This window comes from Salmo trutta, chromosome 28 (assembly GCF_901001165.1).
Source record: "Salmo trutta chromosome 28, fSalTru1.1, whole genome shotgun sequence".
NCBI classification, from domain to species: Eukaryota; Metazoa; Chordata; class Actinopteri; order Salmoniformes; family Salmonidae; genus Salmo; species Salmo trutta.
Window position 1 is genome coordinate 31,546,882 of NC_042984.1, and position 17,621 is coordinate 31,564,502.

The following is a 17,621-nucleotide window of genomic DNA, read 5'->3' on the forward strand; positions in this document are numbered from 1 at the left end:
AGTATATTCATTTATGTTACTGTAGGCTCTCTCTAAAAACAACAAAAAAAACACCACAATTCAAGTGTTAAATCCATCACAAAGAAATACATTTTCGTTATGGCAGGTTTTAAGAAACATTATGGAACTAAGAACATATATTCAAAATAACAAAATAGCCTATTTTTGGTTATATTATATCATATTTGGAAATAGAGCTAATCTCTTAAAAGGTTAAAGTTATTTGGCAAAGGTAAGTGTTTTGGAAACCTCAGAATTTGCTTTTTTTCATACTATATAGACAACGTTGGAGGACTTGAAAAAGTCACTTTTTGGCGCTCCAGTTCTTTGCCTTTGTGTCAATTCCAAGCTTCCCATGCATTTCTTCTTTTAGGCTACAATTTGACAATTGATAATATTGTCTCCCATCAGTCTATTGTCAATTTAATCTTGTCTTTAGGCTAACTCTATTATTATATGTGTGAAATGAGTTTTGATAGAGTTTAGGTGTAGTTGGGCCATCATCAGCTGCACATGCTGGTGGTGAATGACTGGCGGTGAATGAGGGGCAGGAATTTTGTGATATTAAAATTCGAACAACATTAGTGTGTTAAATATACTTATTTAGGAAAGGTCAAGGACGGAGGTGGGGCATAACTTTAACAATGGTAGAGATAGGCCTATTTCAATGTTAAATTAATACGCCGTGAAAATGACTACTTCAGTGCTTGTAGTGTTAATCATCGATTGATACTTGTTTGCATATGAAAGAGTCCCATGTTTAAATTAAATCTAGTTTCAGCAGGAGGGCAGTCGATATACACAAGCTCCTGTTTGATGACGGATACTAAGTGTTATAACCAAGGATTATATAGTATAGCTGCTGCTCCAGTTTCAACTGTTCTGCCTGAGGCTATGGAACCCTGACCTGTTCACCGGACGTGCTACCTGTTCACCGGACGTGCTACTAGTCCCAGACCTGCTGTTTTCAACTCTCTAGAGACAGCAGGAGCGGATGAGATACTCTCAATGATCGGCTATGAAAAGCCAACTGACATTTACTCTTGAGGTGCTGACTTGTTGCACCCTCGACAACTACTGTGATTATTATTATTTGACCATGCTGGTCATTTATGAACATCTTGGCCATGTTCTGTTATAATCTCCACCCGGCACAGCCAGAAGAGGACTCGCCACCCTTCATAGCCTGGTTCCTCTCTAGGTTTCTTCCTAGGTTTTGGCCTTTCTAGGGAGTTTTTCCTAGCCACCGTGCTTCTACACCTGCATTGCTTGCTGTTTGGGGTTTTAGGCTGGGTTTCTGTACAGCACTTTCAGATATCAGCTGATGTAAGAAGGGCTATATAAATACATTTGATTTGATTTAGTGTTATAGTAACACTGCTAAAATTGTATTTTAAAAAAACGGTCAGATGAATTCCTCTCTTGGTGTTTCATTGTCATCGGGAGCAACAGAGGAAACATTTAACAAAATCAATACACCATGCGGATAGGCCAATATGTCATATTTTAAGACTTATTATAAACTGGGTGGTTTGAGCCCTGAATGCTGATTGACTGAAAGCCATGGTTTATCAAACCGTATACCATGGGTATGACAAAACATTTATTTTTACTGATCCAATTACGTTGGTAACCAGTTTATAATAGCAATAAGGCACTCGGCGTTGCGTCGTACATAACAACAGCCCATAGCCGTGGTATATTGGCCATATACCACACCTCCTCTTGCCTTATTGATTAATTATGACCTAGGCCTAGTTACTTTAGGACTAGGAGCACTGCAAGTGCGTTCACAATTTCTTAAAATCATCATTACAGGTTATTATGAGTAGAGAGGGCACACCTAAAAAACTAAAATGTCCATTCAAAATGAAACCAAAACCGAGATTTGTCTTAATAGACGGTGCTTGTTTCTGATCAAAGAATGAGTCACAAACTAATGATTGCCTGTGGCACATCCCTCATCCCACAGCCTTAATTCCAGTTTCTGTCTATGACTGGACTTTAAACGTCTTGGCCACATTATATGAAATAGACACATTTCCAATAAACTGACAGTTCATCCCAAGCTGCTGAACCATAATGTGCAAACCAATCCACCCAAGGCAATAAACAGTCATCATACTAGTTATACTCAATGGGAGAAGCTCCAGTCTTTAAGAGAGCAATCTAAAGCCTGTATGAAACGCCGCATTTACCATAACAAAGTTGTGTGTTGCTCAAGCGGAGTAATTTAATCAAAAGGTGGAGTGTATAGCTGTTATTTGATAGACAAGCAGCCATGGTACACTACATCAAATCAAATTGTATTTGTCATAAGTGACGAATTAAAACCATTTTTGTATAGACCTTGCTTTGTGCACGGGGGCATTGTCATGCTGAAATAGGAAAGGGCCTTTCCCAAACTGTTGCCACAAAATCAGAAGCACAGAAATGTCTAGAATGTAATTGTATGCTGTAGCATTAAGATTTCCTTTCACTGGAACTAAGGGACCTAATCTGAACCATGAAAACAGACCCAGACCATTATTTCTCCTCCACCAAACTTTACAGTTGGCACTATGCATTGGGGCAGGAAGAGTTCTTCTGTCATCCGCCAAACCCAGATTCATCCGTCGGACTGCCAGATGGTGAAGCATGATTCTTTACTCCAGAGAACGCGTTTCTACTGCTCCAGAGTCCAATGGCGGTAAGCTTTACACCACTCCAGCCAACGCTTGGTATTGCACATGGTGATCTTAGGCTTGTGGCTGTTTGGCCATGGAAACGCATTTCATGAAGCGTCCAACGAACAGTTATTGTGCTGACGTTGCTTCCAGAGGCAGTTTGGAACTTGGTAGTGAGTGTTGCAATGCACTTCAGCGCTCCCGTTCTGTGAGCTTGTGTGGCCTACCACTTTGTGGCTCAGCCCTTGTTGCTCCTAGACATTTCCACTTCACAATAACAGTACTTGACTGAGGCAGCTCTAGCAGGGTTGAAATTTGAGGAACTGACTTGTTTGAAAGGTGGCATCCTATGATGGTGCCAGTTTGAAAGTCACTGACCTCGTCAGTTAGGCCATTCCACTGCCAATCTTTGTCTATCGAGATAACATGGCTGTGTGCTCAATTTTATACACCTGTCAGCAAAAGGTGTGGCTGAAATAGCCGAATCCACTAAATTGAAGGGGTGTCCACATACTTTTGTATATATAGTGTATGTCACAGAGAAGTTGTAACACTGACAGAGTGTGGGTTGTAAAAGTACTGCCAGACATTACAACCTCTGGAGCAGACAAGCGAAAGGGGAGTTGGCGTCACAGGGGAGGTCGGCTCATAATAATGCTGGCTCAGAGCAAATGGAATGGCATCAAACATATGGAAACCATGTGTTTGATGTATTTGACACTATTCTACTAATTCCGCTCCAGACATTACCATGGGCCCACCTAGTGGTTAGAGCGTTGGCCATTAACCGCAAGGTTGCTGGTTTGAATCCCCGAGCTGACAAGGTAAAAATCTGTCGTTCTGCCAGAGCAAGGCAGTTAACCCACTGTTCCCCAGGTGCCAAGACGCGGATGTCGATTAAGGCAGCCCCACGCACCTCTCTGATTCAGAGGGGTTGGGTTAAACGCAGTTTGAATACATTGTTGGACAACTGACTAGGTATCCCCTTTTCCCCTTTCCTCCCAATTAAGATGCCACCAACCTGGCGGGTATATAGCATCATCAGAAGTGATGTCTTGACTGTGCAGTGTGTATGTGTGAAAGATGAGTCTATCATATTGTGTCATGAAACAATGTATTTGCGTGCTTGTCTGCAACTGCACACAAAATGGTGACTTACCTACACTCAAGGCTCCAGTCACACATGCCTATCCTGGAAGGAAGTAGCGCAAGCGGCTACTTGTGAAAATAAACAGTTTGTAGTAATGAATGGGAAGTTTTACTGACTCTTTCTACTGACTCAGATCATTTCGGCTCGTTCAGTCAAAAGAAAGAATCATTCGTCTAATTTTGTTCATTTGAGTCAGTAATGCCCAGAGTATGCAGGACCCTACACCGGCGAATGATTAACTTAAACTAGAAAGAGTCACGATTCTACAAATCTCTTGTTCACATCTCATTCACAATAGGGGTCTTATTGGAGCTGTCATTTGTGACTGAGACATGGAAATGTTTGCTTTAAACAATGTACATTTTGTTCATTGCTAGGCATAGAAATACAATTATTTCTTAATACATTTCAAACGTGGTCTAGTTCTGGCCGCAACCGGACTAGATTTTGTACTCGTGCCTTGTCGTCCAGTCATAAGTGAACAGGGGCGGTCCATCAGGAAGTCCAGGATCCAGTTGTAGAGGGAGGTGTTAAGTCCCAGGGTCCTTAGCTTAGTGATGAGCTTTGAGGGCATGATGGTGTTGAACGCTGAGCTATAGTCAATGAACAGCATTCTCATTAAGGCCTTCCATCTTGTCCAGGTGGGAGAGGGCAGTGCAATAGAGATTGTGTCATCTGTGGATCTGTCGGGGCGGTATGCGAATTGGAGAGGGTCCAGGGTGTCTGGGATGATTGTGTTTATGTGAGCCATGACCAGCCTTTCAAAGTATTTCATGGCTACAGACTTGAGTGCTAGAAGGCAATATTCATTTAGACAGATTACCTTTTTATGCACAGGAACTATGGTGGTCTGCTTGAATCATGTATGTATGTATTACAACCTGGGTCAGGGAGAGGTTAAAGACAAAACAATGTCAGTGAAGACAATTGCCAGCTGGTCAGCGCATGCTCCGAGTACGCGTCCTGGTAATCTGTCTGGCCCCGCGGCCTTGTGAATGTTAACCTGTTTAAAGGTCTTACATCGGCTACGGATAGAGAGATCACACAGTCATGTTCCCACATCGGTTTTCAGAGATTGATGACTCTTTACTTATTCAACATACACTATATACAAAAGTATGTGGACACCCCTTCAAATGAGTGGATTCGGCTATTTCAGCCACACGTTGCTGACAGGTGTATAAAATTGAGCACACAGCCATCTCCATAGACAAACATTGGCAGTAGAATGGCCTTACTGAAGAGCTCAGTGACTTTCAACGTGGCACTGTCATAGAATGCCACCTTTCCAAAAGGTCAGTTCATCAAATTTCTGTCCTGCTATAGCTGCACCGGTCAACTGTAACTGCTGTTATTGTGAAGTGAAAATGTCTAAGAGCAACACCACGAAGTGGTAGGCCACACAAGCTCACAAAATTGGACCGCTGAAGTGCGTAGCGTGTAAAAATCATCTGTCCTCGGTTGCAACAGTCACTACCGAGTTCCAAACAGCCTCTGGAAGCAACATCAGCACAAGAACTGTTCGTCGGGAGCTTCATGAAATGGGTTTCCATGGCCAAACAGCCGCACACAAGCCTAAGATCACCATGCGCAATGCCAAGCTTCAGCTGGAGTGGTATAAAGCTTGTGATGAATCACAACATCCGGCATCCGACGGACGAGTCTGGGTTTGGCACTATTTTACATGGAACGGGCTTGGCCCCTTAGTTCCAGGGAAGGGAAATCTTAACGCTTCTGCATACAATGACATTCTAGATGATTCTGTGCTTCCGACTTTGTGGCAACAGTTTGGGAAGGCCCTTTCCTGTTTCAGCATGACAATGCCCCCATGCACAAAGCGAGGTCCATACAGAAATGGTTTTTCGACCAGTGTGGAAGAACTTGACTGACCTGCACAGAGCCCTGACCTCAACCCCATCGAACACCTTTGGGATGCATTGGAATGCCGACTGCGAGCCAGGCCTTATCTCCCAGAATCAGTGCCCAGCCTCACCAATGCTCGTGGCTGACTGGAAGCAAGTCCCCACAGCAATGTTCCAATATCTACTGGAAATCCTGAAATCCTGCAGCAAAGGAGGGACCAACTCCATATCAATGCCCATGATTTTGGAATGAGATGTTCGTCGAGCACATACTTTTGGTTATGTAGTGTAGTATATCATGTAGTGTATCAAATAACCAACAACCAATTTCACAACGACTTTACATTATTTTGTTTCAAGCGGTTTAATCCTCCTAAACCTAGTCAGGCTGCCACATCTTTTTCAGAGATCAAATAACCAATATTTACTTCTGTCTGGTTTTAGACCCCATCATATCACTGAGACTGCACTCATGAAGGTGGAAAATGTTGTTTTAATGGCGTCAGACCAAGGCACTGCATCTGTGCTCGTGCTCCTAGACCTTAGTGCTGCTTTTGACCCAAAGCAATCACCACATTCTTTTGGAGAGATTAGAAACTCTAATTGGTCTACACAGACAAGTTCTTGCCTGGTTTAGATCTGTTAGAAAGATATCATTTAGTCTCTGTGGATGGTTTGTCCTCTAAATCAATTGTACGTTTCGGTGTTCCTCAAGGTTGTTTTAGGACCACTTTTGTTTTCACTATACATTCTACCTCTTGGCGATGTCATTTGGAAACACAATGTCAACTTTCACTGCGAAGCGGACGACACACAGCTGTACATTTCGATGAAACCCCAAAATTGGCTACCCTGGAAGCCTGTGTTTCAGACATAAGGAAGTGGATGACGGCAAATGTTTTACTTTTAAAGTTGTCCAAAACAGAGATGCTAGTTCTAGGTCCCAAGAAACAAATAGATCTGCTGTTGGATCTGACAATTCATCTTGATGGTTGTACAGTCGTCTCAAATAAAACTGTGAAGGACCTCGGCGTTACTCTGGACCCTGATCTCTTTTGACGAACAAGAATATTTCAAGGACAGCTTTTTTCCATCTTCATAACATTGCAAAAAATCGTAAACTTTTTATCCAAAAATGATGCAGAAAAACTAATCCATGCTTTTGTCACTTCTAGATTAGTCTACTGTCATGCTCTACTCTCCGGCTATCCGGATAAAGTACTAAATAAACTTCAGTTAGTGCTAAACACAGCTGCTAGAATCCAGACTAGAATCCCAACATTTGATCATATTACTCCAATGCTCGCCTCTCTACATTGGCTTCATATTAAGGCTAGGGCTGATTTCAAGGTTTTACTGCTAACCTACAAAGAATTATATGGGCTTTCTCCTACCGATCTCTCCGATTTGTTTCTGCTGTACATACCTACATGTACACTACGGTCACAAGATGCAGGCCTCCTTACTGTCCCTAGAATTTCTAAGCAAACAGCTGGAGGCAGGGCTTTCTCCCATAGAGCTAAATTTTTATGGAATGGTCTGCCTATCCATGTGAGAGACGCAGACTCGGTCTCACCCTTTAAGTCATTACTGAAGACTCATCTCTTCAGTAGGTCCTATGATTGAGTGTAGGTTGGCCCAGGAGTGCGAAGGTGAACGGCAAGGCACTGGAGCGACGAACCACCCTTGCCGTCTCTGCCTGGCCGGTTCCCCTCTCTCCACTGGGATTCTCTGCCTCTGACCCTATTACGGGGGCTGAGTCACTGGCTTACTAGTGCTCTTCCATGCCGTCCTTAGGAGGGGTGCGTCACTTGAGTGGGTTGAGTCACAGATGTGATCTTCCTGTCCGGTTTTGCGCCCCCTCGGGCTTGTTTCTGTGGAGATCTTCATGGGCTATACTTAGCCTTGTCTCAGGGTAGTAAGTTGGTGGTCTGTTGATATCCCTCTAGTGGTGTGGGGGCTGTGCTTTGGCAAAGTGGGTGGGGTTATATCTTGCCTGCTTGGCCCTGTCCTGGGGTATCGTCGGACGGGGCCACAGTGTCCCCTGACCCACCAGTCTCAATGCTGCAAGTCTATGTGCCGGTTGTGCTGCTGCTCCAGTCTCAACTGTTCTGCCTGTGGCTAGGGAACCCTGACCTGTTCACCGAACGTGCTACCTTGTCCCGGACCTGCGGTTTTCGACTCTCTTTACCGCACCTGCTGTCCCGACCCCTAAATGCTCGTCAATTAAATGCCAACTGACATTTACTCCTGAGGTACTGACCTGTTGGAGAAAAAAGGTGGGTAGGGGACGGTCTCTGTCTCTGCTCCACTGCGTGACTGGCTACATAGCGGTGCCTGCGAGTGTGCGCCAGGCTGTAAACTCATTAACACCCACAGGACCACAGGGGACAGAGGGCTACAGGGCAATTGACTTGTGCAGACTGCAGACACATCATTTAACCCACCCTTTAAAACTGTCCACTTTATATGCCCCCAAGAGACATGAATAGGCTTCCATTTGACTCTTTACAGCAGAAACCTCATTAACAGAATTCTGACACGTTGCAGTATACCAGTTCTTTCTAATGGCTAACAGTAAGCTTCATCATTAATATTCACTGCACTGTCTGTGTTAGTGTATTGAGTAGATGTTGAGAGTGTGTGAGTGTGGGAGTGTGTGAGTGTACTCTGTGTGCACAAGCAAAAGCAGCCACAGGTGTGCATACTATGTGACTGAGGTCATGAGGGGTAAAGTGAGAGTGCTCAGCTGTCCACTCAGATCAGTGTGAAAGGAGAGCATGCTGGGACGATACTAAACGATACCGTAGTGGGCATAGCAACACACACAAACACACACTGTTAGCAATGCAACCTTCAACTGAACTTACCCTATGAAGACAAAATGTTGAAAAGACATTGAAAAGTTGTATTTTCTGGGGGAAAGACGTTGAAAATACATATTTCAAACAATTTCTCACAAGATGCTATGTTGAAAATACACTCCATAAACAACCTGGGTCCTCACACCTGAAAGCATCTTTATTTATTTTCTATACAGTGCATTGCTCCATTTCACAATAGTGCAACGTTTCTCCATACATTTTCTCGATAGATATAACAACATATTATAAATAAACTATGCACGTCACATTGAACAATAATGTGTTAACTAAAAAAGCTACAGTCACATTGACAATGCATTCAATCTGAGAATTTGGGTAATTCCTTATTTACATTTGATTCAACGAAATGGAGGCCAAGTTCTTGTGTGGTTGTGTGTAGATTTCACTCATGGTACATTATGAGCTCAGACGAACCCACCGTGTAAAATTTGGCATGGAACGTCATAATGACGTCATTTTCTGGTTGTAAATAGGTTTTCTGGTTGTAGAGACGCCTGGTAAAATACCAGATTACAACCAGCTAAATAAGTATTTTTCTGGTCGCTAAAAATACCTCTTAAAACAATCTGTATACAACCTAACCATGACGTCACAGAAGACATCATTGCAACCACTTTTGCGATTTGGGGACAAGTCACTTCACCATTACTGGAGATAATAATCTGCAAGACCTTACCATTACTGGAGATAATAATCTGCAAGAACTAACCATTACTGGAGATAATAATCTGCAAGAACTAACTATTACTGGGGGTTTTTTCAGTAAAAACAAAACCAGATCAACAAAATCCTTTGAAAAAAGGAAAATAAATAACTTCTCAGAAGTTTTACATTTTATCACACTGCGCTACATAGCCTATTTATTGAACCTAGTTAACCGTGACGAGTCAAAAACTAAATACCAGTTGTGGACCTGTTGTGGTCTATTCTACCTTTGGCTGATACAGCTCTTTAACCTCAGGTACAGTATCAGTATTGAGTATGTAGGAACAGCTTCATTTCCTTAACCAATCAGCCTTTGCTTTGATGTGTGCCATTTTGTGGAACTTCCAAAGAATGGTATTCCAGAGTATCGTTAGAGCTTAGAGTTATACTACATGTTGTCACACGTTTACTACGTAAACATCGGTGTGGTAAGTTTGGATCCTTTTCAACAATACAGGAAGAGGTATTATGAGTAAGTAACATAAAATGACAGCACCATAAGTGTTTCCACATTGACATTACCGCAGCTAGTGTCAAGTATTAAGATTGGTGTTGTGTTAATTTGCCTACACATTACTTGAACCTTCTGCTCTTTAGCCATTTCAAAGCTGTCATAATCGTGACACCCCTGTGTGTTTATGAATGATAATGATCTATACAATGGATTGGGGTCTTCTAATTAGCTAGCAGACAAGCAAGCTTGCATACCATAGCCTTCCGTACAACAGTATTGGACATCAGTTGCCATAACTACTAATGACATCGGTTGTGTCATACATGTGGCAGTGACAAGGCTACTTTTGAAAAATATTTAACATTTTCAGTCAAGGTACCGACCAACAAAAGAATAAACACTGCATGAACAAAATAAACCTCTTTCTTTTAACTGTTGTCCTTTACAAATAATAAAGATATTTCAGTTGACCTCTGCCCGTCTTCAAAATGTGTCTCAGAGTAGGAATGCTGATCTAGGATCACTTTTGCCTTTTAAATCATTATGAATAAGGGGGAACCTAGATCAGCATTCCTACCCTGAGACACTTTATGAAATACGGGTCCTGATATCTTCATCAGTTTAAGAAATACTTATCAATCCTTCACTCTGATATAGTCAACGCTCAAACTGAACAACTTCCCACTTTTGACATCCTCTCTGACACACTTCCATCGATGATATGCACGACGTTAACACAACAAAATAAAAATAATACGGCACTCGAGTCGTAGCAGTGGTCCATTTGCTTTTCACAAAGCAACTTTGAAATTGTCGGAATATATTAGCTATATATTTTTACATTTAATAAATAATTCAACATCATTATCTGTTCTTATATATATTTTTAAAGGAATTAAAACTAATTTACAGTTTCGAGTAACGATAGATCTCGAATGAATAGCTACATTCTTTTTTTTCTCCTTCTTCTCCAGCTGGTTGGTTGAAGTTTTCCTTAGGTACAGATCTAGGATCAGCTTCCCCTCCCCAATACTAACCTTAACCATTTAAGGGGGAAATGCTGGAAAATGTTTAGGGGCAACATCACCCTATTACACAAGGCTCGTCCGTAGGGTAAGATGGTAAACAACATTGCCCGTTAATGCCACCTAGTGTGACACATACAGCTGCACTACTCATTTTAATTCCTGCCTGCCAGGACACAATGTCAGTAAACATGCATGGCAGAACCAGTCGATAGCTACATTCCTAAGTTAAAATTATATATATATATATATATATATATATATATATATATATATATATATATATATATATATATATATATATATATATATATATATATATATATTCAGAGACAGTATTTCAAGCACTGGATTGCAAATGGTGGTATTTTCCAACCTCTTTATCTGAGGAAAACTCTCCTGTGTTCTTCAATAGACTAGAAGCTGGTATCTTTACGGTAATACAGTGAGACTTCAGGGAAAGAGACCAGATCCAGCAGCACCCTCTGTGCATTTCTCTCTCTCCATCTTTCACTCTTCCTCTCACTCGCTCTTCCCATCACCTCTTCTCCCTCTAACTGTACCCCTCCCACTCTCCCTCTCGCTACCTGATTCAAGTACACGCATCCTCTCACTCCCTCCTCTTCACACAGAGCAGTTGCGTCTCTTGCTGGGGCCTGGCTGGGCGGTGGCAACCGAGGCCGAGGCTGAGGTCAGCCAGAGCTTAGCCCCGTGTCAAAGGCTGGTGGAGGACACAGAGAGCGTGGGCGACGAGGGCGGCGGGAAGTTGAGCAGCTCTAGGACGGCCACCCCCACACTGCTGCGCCGCGTGAACATGCAGGAGGCCGCCACCCACTTGTTGCTGCGTGGGTTGTACTTCTCAATAGAGTTGAGGCTGGAGCTACCGTCATTGCCGCCCACCGCGTACAGCCAGCCGTCCATAGCCACCAGGTCGTGGGTACTCCTGTGGGAGGACAGGACAACGTGCAGACTCAGTAATAGCTCAGGCACACCACAAAGACTAACAGCTAAAAGCAGCGGGTGTGTTAGCGATCACCTGCTGGGTGTCGACAAACAGTGGTGATTCAACATGTACAATTGTTCTGTGGTCAGAGGTGACAGGATGGCCACCCACATTCTTCCTATTGGTTCCATTGCAACAGGCAAGCTCAATCAAGCACAGTGTTTCAAATGAACTCAAATAGTATTTTAACCCAGTTCTGATGGCCATTCATTAACATTAACTGATCAATTAGCTATTAGGCAGAAAAGAAAACCAGAATGACTTCCCTGACTAGCCTGTTGCTAAAGACTGAGCTCAATGCAGTGTAAATGGAGGCCTGGGGCGTATTCATTAGTGCACAACGCAACAAAATGTTTTGCCACGGAAAGCTAAAAAAGGTGTTTCTTCTATACAAACTAAGGTAGGTCCCTCCTTTGCTTCCATTTGGTTCCTATTCAATATGACTCTACTGAGACTAGAGCAGGCTCTAGATGAATTTGAGCCATACTACTGATTACAGCAATGGTTTATTTATAGGGCCGGGAGCGTTCACTGTTATCAGGTTCCCTACTCAAATCTCCCATTGTGTGCGTATGTTTGTGTGTGAGTGAGAAACTAATTTCATTTGAATCTTCAAATCCTGGTCTCTGAGGCCCACTGTGTATGCCGGTTCCTTCAGAAACTCAGATAATTTTCTGAAAAAGGGCTGGAATGAAAGAATGAAAACCTGAAACCAGTCATTTATGAGGAGCGAGACAGGTTTGGTTTGCAGACCTTGTGAACAGCAGCCATAATACTTGTGGACATTCTCCTTTCACTAAAGGATAGTTTAACAAATGGATATCTTCTATAATTTTTATTTTTCTGACTATGCAGTTATAGCTACAGGTGGTTGGTAGTAATTGTGACGCGGCTGGCGGTGCCCACCTGCGGATGTTCATGGGCGCCACCCCCTCCCAGGCGTTGGTCTTGGGATTGAATCGCTCCACCGAGTTTAGGCAGCTGGTGCCGTCGTTGCCCCCGGCGACATAGAGCATGCCCTCCAGCACGGCCACCCCGGCACTGCTGCGCCGACTCAGCATGTTGGCGATGGCCGTCCACGCGTTACTCTGTTCCGAACAATCAAAGGGTTGTTGGTCAGTTTTGAGCTGAGGTTGAACTCAAAACTTAGCTTATCCTTTTTGATCTGGGCAAAAGTTCACCTTCATGGTCCGGTTTTAACCAGATTAAGCCTAGTCACGGACTTAAAATATAGCCTGGTGGAACAAGCCTGATCACTATGTTCACCATTCTATTTAACAGAATGGTGAACGCAGCGATCAAATTCGTTCCACCAGGCTACTGAAAATCATGCCTAGTTGAGATTCTTCTATAGGCTTAACCTGGGTCCAGGAAACTGGCCCCATGTCTTAATGTGCATATTGATAGAGATCTGTCTGTTTGTTTATTTATTACCTGTGGTTCATATTTTTCCACTGTTGCTAGGTGTGAGGAGCTGTCATATCCTCCTACTGCATACAGACTGCCATCTAGAGAGAGAGAGAGAGAGAGAGAGAGAGAGAGCTCAAAACTCTACATATCAGCTTGCAAAAATAAAATATGTTGGATGTGGCCCATATTAACTAGGAAGCGAGTGGTAGGCCAGGGACGGGCATATTTGATGGGGGTGGGGGCCACAAACAATTGGAACTCATCACGAGGGGCCGCAGTGGCTCGTGGGTCTGTGTACGCACATCCATACCCACACATGCAGTCAGACCCGGCCCTAGCCTTTTGGGGACCCTAAGCGAAATTTAGTTTGGGGGCCCTCCCCACCTCGTAAGCAAAACATTTTAGCGGTCCCCTCTAGACAGCAAAGAGAAGTTTAAGAGATCATTTCCTGCAATTCTACTCATTTTGCCATGCGGCGGAGACAAATGTTTGCAGTTTTTAACATGACATCTTTTGATCAATGGGGGGCCCCCGGTCAGTAATTCGACCATGATTACTACAAGTTTAGCAGAAAGTTTAGATCGCTAGCTGAAAACGTTAGCCGAAATGGGCTAATTAAATGACTGTCAGTTATTGACATAACACAAAAACTGCTGATGCACAAGCACATTTTTAAATTGCACCATGTATATTGATGTCTGATGTCTAATATTAAAGAGGTCTTGAGGTATTGCTCACCTGAGATAGAGAACCTTATGATAAGTTGTCGACCACACCATCTACCAAGAGAGTTCTCATCTGTATTATTCGTAGCCGTCCATTTACCACCACAAAGCGAAGCTGGCACTAAGACCGCTCTCAAACAACTCTATAAGGCTTTAAGCAAAGAAGAAAATGCACACCCAAAAGCGGCGCTCCTAGTGGCCAGGGACTTTAATGCAGGCAAACTTAAGTTTTACCAAATTTTTACCAGCATGTCACATGTGCAACAAGGGGAAAGAAATCCTAGACCACCTTTACTCTACACACAGAGATGCATACAAAGCTCTCCCCCGCCCTCCATTTGGCAAATCTGACCACAATTCTATCCTCCTGATTCCTGCTTACAAGCAAAAACTAAAGCAGGAAATACCAATGACTCGCTCAATCCGGAAGTGGTCAGATGACGCGGATGCTACACTACAAGACAGTTTTGCTAGCACAGACTGGAATATGTTCTGGGATTCAGCCAATGGCATTGAGGAAAACACCAACTCAGTCATTGGCTTCATCAATAAGTGCATCGATGCCGTCATCACCACAGTGACTGTACGCACATATCCCAACCAGAAGCCATGGATTACAGGCAAAATCCGCATCGAGCTAAAGGCTAGAGCTGCCGCTTTCAAGGAGCGGGAGACTAATCCGGACGCTTACAAGAAATCCCGCTATGCCCTCAGACAAACCATCAAACAAGCAAAGCGTCAATACAGGATTAAGATTGAATCCTACTACACCGGCTCTGACGTTCGTCGGAGGTGGCAGGGCTTGAAAACTATTACGGACTACAAAGGGAAACCCAGACGCGAGATGCCAGTGACGGAGCCTACCAGACGAGCTAAATGCCTTTTATGCTCGCTTCGAGGCAAGCAACACCGAAGCATGCACGAGAGCACCAGCTGTTCTGGATGACTGTGTGACAACGCTCTCGGTAGCCGATGTGAACAAAACCTTTAATTAGGTCAACATTCACAAAGCCGCTGGACCAGACAGATTACCAGGACGTGTACTCAAAGCATGCGCGGACCAACTGTCAAGTGTCTTCACTGACATTTTCAACCTCTCTCTGACCGAGTCTGTAATACCTACGTTTCAAGCAGACCACCATAGTCCCTGTGCCAAGGAAGCGAAGGTAACCTGCCTAAATGATTACCGCCCCGTGGCACTCACGTCGGTAGCCATGAAGTGCTTTGAAAGGCTGGTCATGGCTCACATCAACAGCATCCTCCCAGACACCCTAGACCCACTCCCAATTCGCATACCACCCCAAAAGATCCACAGATGACGCAATCTCAAATCGCACTCCACACCGCCGTTTCCCACCTGGACAAATGCAACACCTATGTGAGAATGCTGTTCATCGACTACAGTTCAGCGTTCAACACCATAGTGCCCACAAAGCTCATCACTAAGCTAAGGATCCTGGGACTAAACACCTCCCTCTGCAACTGGATTTCCTGACGGGCAGCCCCAGGTGGTAAAAGTAGGCAACAATACGTCTGCCATGCTGATCCTTAACACTGGGGCTCCTCAGGGGTGTGTACTTAGTCCCCTCCTGTATTCCCTGTTCACCCACAACTGCGTGGCCAAACACGACTCCAACACCATTATTAGATTTGCTGACAACACAATAGCGGTAGGCCTGATCACCGACAACGATGAGACGGCCTATAGGGAGGAGGTCAGAGAACTGGCAGTGTGATGCCTGGACAACAACCTCTCCCTCAATGTGAGCAAAACAAAGGAGCTGATCGTGGACTACAGGAAAAGGCGCGACGAACAGGCCCCCATTAACATCGACAGGGCTGTAGTGGAGCGGGTCGAGAGGTTCAAGTTCCTTGGTGTCCACATAACCAACAAACTATCATGGTCCAAACATACCAAGACAGTTGTGAAGAGGGCACGACAAAATCTTTTCCCCTTCAGGAGACTGACAAGATTTGGCATGGGCCCCCAGATCCTCAAAAGAGTTCTACAGCTGTACCAACGAGAGCATCCTGACTGGTTGCATCACCGCCTGGTATGGCAACTGCTCGGCATCTTACTGTAAGGCGCTACAGAGGGTAGTGCGAACGCCCCAATACATCACTGGGGCCAAGCTTCCTGCCATCCAGGACCTATATAATAGGCGGTGTCAGAAGAAAGCCCATAAAATTGTCAGAGACTCCAGTCACCCAAGTAAGTTATAGACTGTTTTCTCCGCTACCGCACGCCATGCAATACCGGAGCGCCAAGTCTAGGACCAAAAGGCTCCTCAACAGCTTCTACCCCCAAGCCATTAGACTGCTGAACAATTCACAAAAATCGCCACCGGACAATTTACATTGACCCCCCCCCCCCCCTCTTGTACACTGCTGCTACTCGCTGTTTGTTTGTTACGTATGCATAGTCACTTCGCCCGCATCTACATGTACAGATTACCTCAACTAGCCTGTACCCCTGCACACTTATTTTAGCCTACTTGATAAATATTTTCTTCTTCTTGAACTGCACTGTTGGTTAAGTGCTTGCAAGTAAGCATTTCACGGTAAAGTCTACACTTGTTGTATTCGGCGCATGTGGTAAATAAAGTTTGATTTGGATTTGATTATTCTAACTCACAACAGTAAATTGAGACCCCGACTGAGTTTCCCCAAAAAAATTATCAGCGGCCCTACAAAAAGGGGGCAGCACACCAGTTGCCCATCCCTGCTCTAGGCTAACATACAGTAAGTATATCCTTTCTCAATAGATTACATAATCACACAAGAGGTGGACAACACTTGCTCACCTAGAGTGGCCACACGGACGTATCTCCTTCGGGTGCTCATGGCAGCGATGGAGGTCCAGGTACTGGTGAGAGGGTCGTACCGCTCTGCACTGTTGGGGTGGAGGGGGGCATTCATTATATACAAATGTCATCTCAGTATTTGCATCCGTGACAGTCAAAATGTGTTGTGACAAAGCTCAAAAGTAGTCCAGCATTTTGAACACACGGCTTATAATTATCTATATATATTTTTTTTGTACCTGTTGAGACAGGAAGCTCCGTCGTAACCACCGGCGGCGTACAGGAGGCCGTGCAACACTGCCACGCCCAAACAGCTCCGCCGCGTCCCCATTGAAACCTCAGGCTGCCAGGAGTTGGTGATAGGGTCGTAGGACTCCACGGTGGCCAAATCTGAGGTGCCATCATACCTGAGGGAGACCAGAGTATATCAGAAAGAGAAGTGTATCGAGGCCAGGGTTGGGCCACTGGCGGCCCGCGGATCAGTCAGACTCTTAGAATAATAGAATACTCAAGGAGCCCTTTTGAAAATTGGCTGTGCATCAGCAGTGACTCAATTAGCCATTGTCAGCAAAACGTTTTTTTTTAGAGTTAGTCTAGCTATCTAAACTTCTAGTAAGCATGGTCGAATAACCGATCAGGGTGGGGCCCATTGATCATCAGATTAAAAACTGCTAAAATTTGCTCCACCCTATGGCAAAATGTGTAGAATTGCAGGAAATTAGCTGTAAAATTGCACATTTTTCTCCGCCCCCTGGCAAATTGAGTAGAATTGCATGAAATTTGTTATTTACATTTAAGTCATTTAGCAGACGCCCTTATCCAGAGCGACTTATAAAATTGCTAAATAGCTTTCTCTTCACTGTCACGAGGGGGGCCACTAAAATGTTTTGCTCGCAAGGTGCAGGGAGGGTAAATGGACGTGGTACGCAGAC

The 17,621-nt window shown here is 44.1% G+C and overlaps 1 protein-coding gene across 10 annotated transcripts in view; it reads right to left on the reverse strand.

The window, feature by feature from the left end:
• Positions 1-11,146: 11,146 nt before the first annotated feature.
• The window catches only part of LOC115166018 (kelch-like protein 17), a 32,872-nt gene continuing 26,397 nt past the window's right edge, over positions 11,147-17,621 (reverse strand). For all 10 annotated transcript variants that reach the window (XM_029719629.1, XM_029719624.1, XM_029719623.1 and 7 more), the window contains 5 exons: positions 16,929-17,096; positions 16,690-16,778; positions 13,185-13,258; positions 12,657-12,838; positions 11,147-11,690 (listed from right to left, as the gene is read on the reverse strand). In XM_029719629.1, coding sequence (XP_029575489.1) covers positions 11,462-11,690; positions 12,657-12,838; positions 13,185-13,258; positions 16,690-16,778; positions 16,929-17,096 — 742 coding nt within the window. In that variant the 3' untranslated portion in view covers positions 11,147-11,461. The remainder of the gene's footprint in view (positions 11,691-12,656; positions 12,839-13,184; positions 13,259-16,689; positions 16,779-16,928; positions 17,097-17,621) is intronic.